At 44.1% G+C, this 10,844-nt stretch overlaps 1 protein-coding gene and 1 long non-coding RNA gene across 3 annotated transcripts in view; one reads left to right on the top strand and one right to left on the bottom strand.

Annotated features, from left to right (window-relative positions):
- LOC111740302 overlaps positions 1-5,060 on the bottom strand; it is a 10,286-nt gene extending 5,226 nt beyond the window's left edge. The window contains exons 1-2 of one of the 2 annotated variants that reach the window (XR_002780578.1): positions 4,160-5,060; positions 973-3,218 (exon numbers count right to left, since the gene is read on the bottom strand). This is a non-coding gene — a long non-coding RNA (uncharacterized LOC111740302). The remainder of the gene's footprint in view (positions 1-972; positions 3,219-4,159) is intronic. The other variant, XR_002780579.1, reaches the window with a different exon arrangement.
- The window catches only part of CDK5RAP2 (CDK5 regulatory subunit associated protein 2), a 169,843-nt gene continuing 164,016 nt past the window's right edge, over positions 5,018-10,844 (top strand). Inside the window, 1 exon segment of the mRNA XM_011360968.2 lies at positions 5,018-5,230. Within this exon segment, the coding sequence (XP_011359270.1) occupies positions 5,172-5,230 (59 nt within the window). The 5' untranslated portion in view covers positions 5,018-5,171.

Here is a 10,844-nt window from a genome sequence, read left to right as displayed (position 1 = left end):
GAAAATGGTGTTGCATCAAGAGCTATTTTATTTCTCCTGGCCTTAAAAAGTGTGAAACTAGTCCCCATACAGTGTGTACAGGTTTCTGTCCTGCTTTGGCAGGGCATTGACCTTGCTTGTAAAACAGCTTTCCCCAATGGCTCAATCAGAATGACTCAGTCTCTTCTCTTTGTGCCCTCTGGAATCCTACTGTTATTTTCTTACAATGAAGTATTGTAAGATGTTTTACTTTGATTTATAATTACTTATGTGCATTTTAACCGGCTTCCTGAAGGCAGGATACCAGTAATTCAGCCAAAGTCACTATGACATAGTGATTAACAGCATGGGCTTCGGAATGAAATCTGGGCTGAGCTCCCAGCTCCACTGCTGAGTTGCTGGGTGGCCAGGCGCATCCCACTCCTCTCTGGGCCTCAGTTTTGTCAACTGTAAAATTGGAGCATAATCAGTCCCTGTTTCATATGGTTATTTGTGAAGATAAGTATAAAGTTTTAACGCAGTGCCTGGAACATCGAAAGAGCTCAATATGTGGTAGCTAACACCAGTTATTCAGGGACTGTCAGGGCTGACGGGGGCCTTGGTATTGTAGTCTAATGCACTGAGCTTACAGATAAGCCCAGAAAGTTGAACTGGCAGGTCTATGCAGACATCATGATGTGTGTTACCCTCTCTAGCCCAATAATCTACATGCTGTTCCCTTAATAGGGGGGCATTTCTCTCATTCCTCTTCCCATCTTGAGAAGTCAGGGCTTTGCATTAATTTGACACACTGGCATCGAGCACCTACTATGTGCACCGCCTCCGGTTAGATATTGGTCCTAGAAGGCCTCACTGGCTTAGTGACCCAACATGCAATGGAGAAGACAGTGGGCACTAACTGGGAATTGGTGAAAGATGGCTGTTGGCGAAGGCTGGCTGGGAAGAGCTCTTAAGAGCAAGGGGGCAGGGTGGTGCACAAGAAAAGCTGCTGACCTTGGGACCAGACAGAGCTGGGTTTGAATCTTGGCATACCTATGTATTTGAAGGGGGACTTGGCCAAATCTAGGACAATTATGTAACAAAAGAAATAATGATAGTAGGGGATTATAATCCGTAAAACAAAGCAAATAAATAAACAATTAAATAAATGAGGGAGAAGAGAAAGCTCTTACATTAGAATTCTAAATAATATATATATAGAAGGGATGATGAACACAGAAAATTACCAACTAGCAAATACCACTGTACTCATTGTTTTGGTTAAGAATTATCAATAGATAAAATAGATGATAAAATTAGTGGGTGAAAGTTTGAAGAAAAACAAGGTATTTATATAGTCTCAAATATTACCACGATTCTTATTAATTATGAATTTTACCATGAAGAATCTCGGCAGATAGATACCATCTTAGCCAAGAGATCAGAGTTAACATTATCAATTAATGAGACATATTAACACCATCTGCCTCCTGATGCTCTGGGAAAGGCACAGCGTTACTTCTGTTATTCTTGCCCAAAGCGTATAATCTCAGTCTAAGCGCGAGGAAACACCACACGGACCCAAATTTAAAAACGCTCTATCAAAGGACTGGCAAGAATTTTACAAAGTGTCACTGTCATGAAAAAAATAGACAGAGGAACTGTCACAGACTGGAGGACAGTAAGGAGATATGACCACTAAATGCAGTGCAGAATCCTGGATTGGCTCCTGGGCCAGAAAGAGGGCGCTAATGGGAAAACTGATTCAATTTAAATAAGGTCAAGGAAATCAAATTGTATGAATGTAATTTCTTATTTTTGACAATTGTGCCGTGGTTACAGAAGATGTTAATATTTTAGGAAGCTGGGTGAAAGGCTGTATAGAGAATTCTATGCATTATTTCTGCAACATTTTTTTAAGTCTGAAATTATTTCTAAACGAAAAGCTAAAAATGAAAGAGAAAGAAAGAAAGAAAGAGAGAAAGAAAGAAAGAAAGAAAGAAAGAGAAAGAAAGAGAGAAAGAAAGAGAGAAAGAAAGGAAGAAAGAATGGGGGCCTTTGGAAAACCTCTCCTCTGAGACTCAGCTTCCTCATCTGTAGAGCAGGGCAGGAATTCCAATCTACTTCACAGCATCATGAGAATAAAATGAAATAGTGCAAAGTAGCAATGTGTATGTATTGATCCTGTAAAAAGGTATTCTTGCTGTTAGTAATGGCAGCTCATGTGTCTCGATGAGATGCTTCAGCTGCTAAAACTTCAGGAGGGTTCTACCCTAATGAGAAACATCTGGCTGCAAACTACTTCTTCCCAGCCATTTGATATGACCTTGCCCAAGGAAATAATAATGCCAGCTTTGTGGCTGGATGGCTGTTGTCAAGGAGATGGCGCCAGATAGCCCAGACAGCTGGTGGTAGTGACGTCACCTCCAGGCTTGGCAGAAAGAAAGGCCATGGTGAGACAGAGACAGGGGCAAAGGGCTTCATCTCTGACCATGAAAACAGGAAAAACAACTTCCCAAATAGCCTATCCTTTGTATGATTGATTCTATTTTTAGTTTTCAGGTTCACTAAAGGGTTTAGCACATAATCCAGAAAGATGGCCATTTGCTGAATGAGGCAATGGATTAATCATAAGGAGAACTCACAGGCTCTTATTTCTTTATAGTTTCCAAAGTATCTAATTAGATAATGCGACCATGTGAGCTCAGCATTGTCTGCCCCAGGAGCAAGGGGAAGGGATTCTAGGTCACAGGGTAAGTCAGAGGACTTCCCAGAGGCAGAATCAGGTGCCCAGACTTCCAGTCCTGCAATCGTCCTGCCCACACTCAGATTCACCTCTTGGCCACCATGAAGCAGTTGTCCAAGGAGTAGAACCTGGTGAACACATCCCGGAAATACTGTTGTCTGGATGCAGGCCTCACCTCTTTTAATCCTAAATTCTAAAGTGGACAAAAAAGAAACGAATAAGGAAGACAGGCTGTCTGAAACAATTAGGGCTTTGTAGTTCAGAGGGACCTGAGCTCAAATCCCAGCTCCGCCACTTACCAGCTGTGAGATCTTAAGAAAGTTATTTTTACCTCTTTCAGCCTCAGTCTTCTCATCTGTAAGTGAAATGGGCGTAATAGTAGCACCTACTCCGGAGCGCTGTTGTGAGGGTTAAATGAGGTGGTGCATGTGATATGCCCGGTACAAGTGGCACATAAGAGATGCTCAGAACTTGTAAAGTCCTCTTCATTGTTTCCTTTCTCAAGAGCTCTCATCTGCCGGATGGAAAGTTAGTTCCTTCATTTGGGAACTGATGATTTGCACTCAGCCTCCCTCTACCAGAACAGAGTTGGTTGTGCATTAGTAGCTTTAAAATACATACAAAGAAATCGCCTTGAGAGCTATGAGGTCCTGAGCCATCCGTCTAGTCCAAACCTGTTATTTTACAGACGTAGAAACTGAGGACCAGGGAAGAGGAAAGGTCAGCCGAAGGTCACAGAGAGAGGGAAGCCCAACCAGGGTGAGAATCCTGACACCCCAGCTTCCCTGCTACTGGATACACTCATCTCTTTCCTGGGGCAGGGCATGTGGAGTGCTAACTGGTTCCTATGCTCTCTCTCAGGCTGTTATTTTATTGCTGATTCTGGGGGTGTTTGAAGATGTGGTGAAGGAAGAGGGACAGGAGCAGACCATGAGCTTTGTAGGTTTCGCTGAGGGGTGTGTGTGTGTGGGGTGGGGTGGGGTGTGGGAAGCGAAAAGGTTGGGGGAGATATGGAGAGAGAATGGGATTTATGGGATTACCATTGATTAACTGACATTATCTCAGGTCATCACAAAAACCTTGCAGGATAGGTTTTAGCCCCATTTTCCAGATTGATTTAATCTTTCATTCAACACATAGTTTTAAACACCTGCTGGATGGCAGGCATGGTGCTGGGTGTTGGAGGATATAGCAGGAAACAATTCAGAACACAGTCTCTGCCCTTACGGAGGAAAACGTTAAAAAGAAACCCACATAAGTCTATACTTGCAAAATGTGGTAAGTGCCACAAAGGAAAAACACGTTGCTAAGAATATAAGAAAGATTATATCTAGATTAGAGAATTAGAGAAAGCCTCTTTTGGAAAGAGGCCTTAAATTGAAGAGGAATGAGGAAACTGAGGCTGAGGGTGGACTTACACATAATTACAGGGAAGGTTACCATCCATCCACTTACCCATCTTTGCAAATTATTTTCATCCAGGACTCTCCAGACGGCCTGCAGAGGAATGTAGCAACTTTGAGATGGGAAGATGAAGGTTGAGTTTACTGGCCAAGCTCTGCACCATATCATCCAGGTGTTTGACGATGGCTCTGTGCTTTAAGAAAAGCAGCCAGGGTTATGCAGAGAGTCCTGATGTAGCTGGCAGGGGCAGTGGATTTGGCTCCAGTTCACAGATTTACTGTGCGTGACTTGAGGCAAGTCACTTCCTTTCTCTGTGCTTCCCAGTTTACTGACCTCAGGTGCATTTGAACCCTAAAGGTAATAACAAATCTCTAGGCGAGAGATCGGAGAGTAAGTGCCGCTGACCACTGGCTCATAGGAACGAGCTTATTTGTTTCGAACTAAGTGTGGAAATTGCTACTTGAGTTAGGATTGTACAGGTAGGATTCTTCTAAAGCGAGGAGGCACCCGATTATCTGAGTTTCAATTCAAGGCGGAAGCCTTTTGGAAAGGCAGACTCGAAGGTTCGGGGTCATTATTCTAGCAAAGCACATACCAGTTTATGAACTCGGAGTGTTCAAGAGGAGCTGGATTCCCAGCTCCCGCTTAAATTAACGGACCAAGGGCAGCTTTCGCCCTTAACAAAGATGGCGCCCGCGCAGGCCTCGGCCTGAATGCCCTCACAAAAAATGGCAACCTGCATCTCTTTCCTTAGTCTTGCTGGCCCAAGTGCGGAGGCTCTGCCCTTAGTTAAGATGGCGCCCGCCCGCGCTCCCTGCCCGGCTTCGGGGCCCAGCCGGTCGACTTCACTGCACGCGCCTCAGTGATCCCGCCTCGTTTCCGTAGGAAGAAGCGCCGGGAAACATGGCGGTGGCTGCGGTTTGAATTCCAGCGGCGCCGCCAGAGTCCGAACAAGAGCTGGATTGGAGGGGGCGGGGACCTGGAGATCCGGACGGATAGCGATCGCGGGGGAACGAGCGGTGCCGCTACCACGGACATCAATGCTTCCACCTCCTCTGTGTCCATGATGGAGTCGGTGTTGGAAGAGGACGTCACCCTCCCGGGGACTCTCAGCGGCTGCAGGTGCGGCCCGGGTTTTGGGGGCTCCACTGGAGACTTGGGGTTTGCTCTTGAGGGTGTTTGAGGGTTTCCGGACAAGGGCGGTGTATGGGGTGTGTATCTTGGGGGAGAGTCTCTTTGGGGACCCACCAGCCGATACTGAGTGTGGGAGACCCGGGGGTCCCCGCCCGCACCACACCCTCCTCTTGTATTTCGGGACGTACTTGGAAGAGGATATGAGGGACAGGTAAGGGGTTTTCCGAAAGAGCGGGAAGAGGGGGACCTCTTGGAGTGTGCCATTAATGGGGGCTGGTTTAGGGCCGGTTCCTTGAGGGTGCTTGATGGTTCATTCTGGTTTAGGGCTTTGCTTTCTTATGGGGAGTGAAGTTGGTTTGTCCAGACTTTACTTACGGGGTCACGTAGTGGCCACCAAGACTGAAGCAATGGAGGGCAGTGGTTAAGAACCTTGGCTGGAGTTGAACAGACTTAGATTCAAATTCAGTCTTTAACTAGCTGTGTGACCTTGGTAGAGTAACTCAACTTGTTTTCCCTTCCGTAAAGTGGGGCGGGTAGTAATATCCACCTAACAGAGTTGGGGTGAGGATTAGAGGAGAGAGGGTGGTGCCCAGCAAATTTGCTTAGCAGGTGTAGTGCCTGACACATAATCAGTACCTAAAGAATAATTGTGTTGCCACTACCACCATCATCATCAGTAGTAATACAGATTGGGGAATAATGACCGAGAGTGGCCTCTTAATGGACTTGTCCCAGGAGGCATGTGGGTTCTCTCCTGCTAGGAAGGCCTGACAGAGCTTTTCACTGCTTCAGGGCTGGGGTCCTTTGGTTGTCGGGCTCCTGGTTGGACAGTGGCTAGAAGGATGCAGAGAGCCTGACTGAGAATCTGCATGTTTTTCCAGGTCTGCTAGGGACAGGCTGCTGCTTTTAGTCAACAGACCCTAACTGAAAGGGTGACCATATTATTTGTTGGGCAAACCTGGACACTTTTAAGGGCGAAATGGGCACAATTAATATTTACATCTGGGCAGCAGGTATACCCAGGTCCAATCTTGGGCAAACCTGGACAAATGGTTACTTTGTTTATTGAGAACCTACTATGTGTAAGGCAGAGCAAGGCCCCTTGCAGCTTCTGCGTAATTGGTAGTTCATTATGTCCCTTTCTCTTCATCTTACTATAACTACCCCAATATATTGGGGTACGACCTCTCACCTGGATTGTCCTGTTTTCCTTCATGCCTCATAGCCCTTTATACTGCAGCTTGAAAGCTCTTTCTAAAGTGTAAATCTGATCATCACAGTCTGCTGCTTTGTATGTTTAATGCTTCTTCTTGCCATGAAGATAAAGTCCATTATTATTCTCCATTATCATTCTCTCAGGTAGCTTTTCTCATCTCAGTGCTAGTTGGCCAGATCTAGCTGAGTTTCAATCTCAATTTCTGCCATTTAACAATCCTGAGACCTTAGACATGTCACTTACCCTCCGTGAGCCTCAGTTTTTGTCATCTGTAAAGTGAGTGAGTCCAAAAGGGTTTAGCCCAGTGTCTGACTCAGAGAAGCAGCTCAACAGATGATCAGGTATTCTCCTTACCTCCTCCCCCTGACTTTGCAGGACTCAAGGGCTACGTTCCTGGCAGCTAATCTCTTACCTGCTTCAGACCCTCCCAGGCTCCTTTCCACATTCAGGATGAAGTTCTTGAATATGGCTTCCAAGTTCTTCCCTGATCTGACCCCATCTACTTTACAGCTTCCTTTGTCTTTCCTTTCCCTACCCTGTCTTCTCCCTAAGCCCTTCCCTCTGCCCGGCTGCCAAACTCTTTGTCATGAAGGATCTTGCCTTGTTACTGCTTGGCCTATGTACTCGCTGTTGCTGCTGCCTGGATTGCCTTCCCTTTGCCCCCTTTCCCATATTAATGTCTATTATTTTTCAGGTCTTAGTTTAAATGTCACTGCAAGGAATGCTTCACTGACATCCCCCATCCCCAGGTGGGTCCTGTGTACTCTTCTAGCCACCCTACCCATCACTGAACCTATCTCAGCCCTTGTTCACCTCTTTGAATTTTATTGGTTAGTGTCGTCCAACAGAAATACAACTTGAGGGACATATGAATTTAAAATTTTCTAGTAGTCACATTAAAAAAGTAAAAGGAAACAGGCGAAATTAATTTCCATAATGTATTTTATTTAACTCATTTCCAAATATTATCATTCTAACTTGTAAACGAAAATTATTTATGAGATATTTTATTCTTTTTTATCTTACTGAGTCTTTGAAGTCCAGTACCTGTTTCACACTTGCAGCACTTCTCAGCTTGGATTAACCACATGTCAGGTGCCCAATGGTCCATGTGGCCGATGACTCCTGTATTATTGGACTGTGCAGGTATGCTGTTAACTTGTCTGTCTCCTAGGTTAGACTGTGACCTATTTGAGAGCAGGAGCTGCATTTTAATCTTGGTAGCCCGAGTTCCTGACCTGCTCTCTGGCTCATAAATGGGGCTCAGTAGCTGTTTGTTAAAACACTGAATAAACAATGATCTTTTGAGGTGATAGTATTATCCCCTTTTTACAGGTGAGGGCATTGAGGCTCAGAGAGGCGAACAGTCAAGGATCCACAAAAAGTACATGACCGAGCCAGGATTTAAATCCAGGCCTACTGATCCAAAGCCTGAATCTCATACCCTGTCCCACTAGTTCTCTAAACCTGTTCCGAGAGGGTTTCACGGAGCTGCTGGGACTTGAACTGGACCTTAAAGCCTGGCAGAGATGTCCCGAGAGACGGTTCTCCATTCTGTGGTCACAGTGGAAGAGGAAAACCCCTAGAATAAAATCACTTTGTCTTCTGCTACCATGAGCACTCTTCTGCTTGGTAATTTCCAAGCCCCAGTTTTAGAGACTAACCAGTTTGTCCTCAGACTTTTGTTGAATTAGGTCAGCGTGCATCACTCTCTCCAAACCTGATCACTTTGGAGTGCCCCAGAGATCTCCAGCCCTGTGAAATGTAGGCCTGGATTCCTGCCCCAAGAACCTTGCCCAAGCTACCGCCCTTCGTTAAGCCCTGCCTGGTGGTGTCCAAAGAACCTGGGCTTTGTACTCGGGATGACTAGGTACGAAGCCTGCTTCAGCCAGTTACTAGGTGTATTGCTTGAGTAACTCACTGAACCCTTCTGAGGCTCTTTCTCTTGGGAGCGATAATATCTATTTTATTGGGTGTCTGGAGGAAGCAAGATTGAATGTATTAAGTGCCTGGCACCTTCTGGGGAGTGCATTAAATTTCAGCTATTTTTGCTATATTGTTACCATGTTGCACTTTTTGCTGCTCCCTAATTTAGCTCCCTAAGACCTGGGCCCAGCTTGTTCATCTGTATAGGATCCTCTGTTACATGGCCATTAAGTGCTTGCTCTCTGCCTAGGGGCAGACCGCAAAAGAAATGTTTTCCTGTAAGTTTGTAATTTCCTAAGAGTTCGTACACAGTTTATTTATGCTTTCTCAGGCAAAGCATGCCTTCAGGAATTTTGTAGGAGGAGGTGAGAAAGAGAATGACCTTGGATCAAGGGGTACCTCTCGTCATTGGTGTGAGCTCAGTAAGGGCAGAGAACACATCTGGCTTGTTACTCAGTATATTTTTAGACCTAGGACCTTGGCTGGCACATAGTAGAGGCTCAATAAATATCTTTATATTATATCTATAATGTAAATTATAAATATAATTTATATGCCGTTAGGTTCACCCATTTAAAATATACTATTTAATGATTTTTTTAGTATATTTACAAAGTTATGCAACCATCACCATAATCTAATTTTAGAACATTTTTATCATTCAAAAAAATGTGCCCAATAGCAGTCGCGCCCTGTCTCAGTCAGTTTGGGCTGCTCTAACAAAAGTACCGCAGACTGGGTGACTTAATAGACTACAGAAATTGATTTCTCACCGGTTTAGAGGGCTGGAAGTCCAAGATCAGGGTGCCAGATTGTTCGGGTTCTGGCCAGACCCTTACCTAGGTTGCAGACTGTTGACCTCTCATTGTATCCTCATGTGGAAGAGGGAGGAAGCAAGCTCTCTCAGCTCTTATAAGACCATTAATCTCATCATGACCTCATCTAATCCTAATTACCTCCCAAAAGCTCCGCCTCCTAATACCATCACACGGAGAGGGTAGGATTTCAGAACGTGAGGTTTGTGGGGGACACAAACATTCCGTCCAAAACACTTCTCATTCTCCTCCCCCCACCGCAGTCCTGGGCAACCACAGTCTGCTTTTCGTCTACAGAATTGCCCATTCTGGACATTTCCTATAGATGGGATCTTACAGCGTGTCTTTTGGGAGGTTCATCTCTGTTGTAGCATGTATCAGTACTTCATTCCTTTTTATGGCTGAATAATAGCTCATTATATACATGTTCCACATTTTGTTCATTTATTCATTGGTTGATGACATTTGGGTTATTTCTACTTGTTTAGCTAGTACGAATAATGTTGCCTGTTGCCATGAACATTTATTTGTATGCAGGTTTTTATACGGACATATGCTTTCACTTCACTTTGAGTGTATACCTGGGAGTGGAATTGCTGGGTCAGATGGTAATACTTCGTTTACTGTCCAACTCTTTTCCAAAGTAGCTACATCATTTTATACGCTCATCAGCAGTGTGTGAGGGTTCTATTTCTCCATAGCCTCACCAACACGTGCTATTGTCTGTCTTTTGGATTGTAGCCAGTCATCCTTGGAGATATGACATGGTATCTCTTTTGGTATTGATTTGCATTTCCCTAATGACTGATGATGTTGAGCATTTTTTTCTTGTGCTTATTAGCTATTTGTATATTTTCAAATTCTTTGCCCATCAAAAAAATGTGACTGTGTTTTGACTCAGCAATTCTCGTTATCTGTCCTCGAGAAATCCTCATACCAACGAGGCCCGTATGAGGATATTTATGCAGCATTGTTTGTAAAAGGAAGAACTTGGAAGGAAATTGAATTACCTCAGGGTGTTGGGTAAATACAGATCCTTTCAAAAGTGTCTTTCAGACTGTTACCCATTGGCAGCTCATGAAATTCAATTTAGTCAGTTGCATCCAGATTTTTAAAAAATGGAATAGAAGAGAATAGAAAACATTTCAAGAATTAAGCATAACATCTTTCCTTCTGTGGATTATGGGCAATAAAGTTTGAAAAGTAGTGCCGTAGAATGCTTTGGAGGAGTTAAAAACATTGAGGCAGATCTATTTGTGCTGTCATGAAAACACCTTTAGGACACATTAAGTGAAGAAAAGATGTGGCAGAATAACATAAACAGTTTGATTGCATTTCTTTTTAAGCCACAAAATAAAACTATGTCTTTATGTATGTAAATACATAGAAGAAGTTCTGGAAGGCTACATATCTTGCTGATAACAGTGGTTACCTCTTAAGATGGGAGTGAGGAGTAGTCAAAGAGAGCTGTAGGCTTATCTATATTTTTGTGTTTATATATTTATTATCTAAGGATGAATAACATAGAATGACCAGTGAATTGTTGAAAGACAAACTAAACTTGTTGGTGTAATTGTTTTCTGAATGTGATGTCCAGTCCCACCCATGGCTCTCATAGCACTTTATCAGTGAGGCGCTTAGGCCT

The sequence above is a fragment of the Pteropus vampyrus genome, unplaced genomic scaffold, assembly GCF_000151845.1.
Source record: "Pteropus vampyrus isolate Shadow unplaced genomic scaffold, Pvam_2.0 Scaffold61, whole genome shotgun sequence".
Taxonomy (NCBI): Eukaryota; Metazoa; Chordata; class Mammalia; order Chiroptera; family Pteropodidae; genus Pteropus; species Pteropus vampyrus.
The sequence above is the reverse complement of the archived record's forward strand: the minus strand, read 5'-3'. Positions and strand labels throughout refer to the sequence as shown.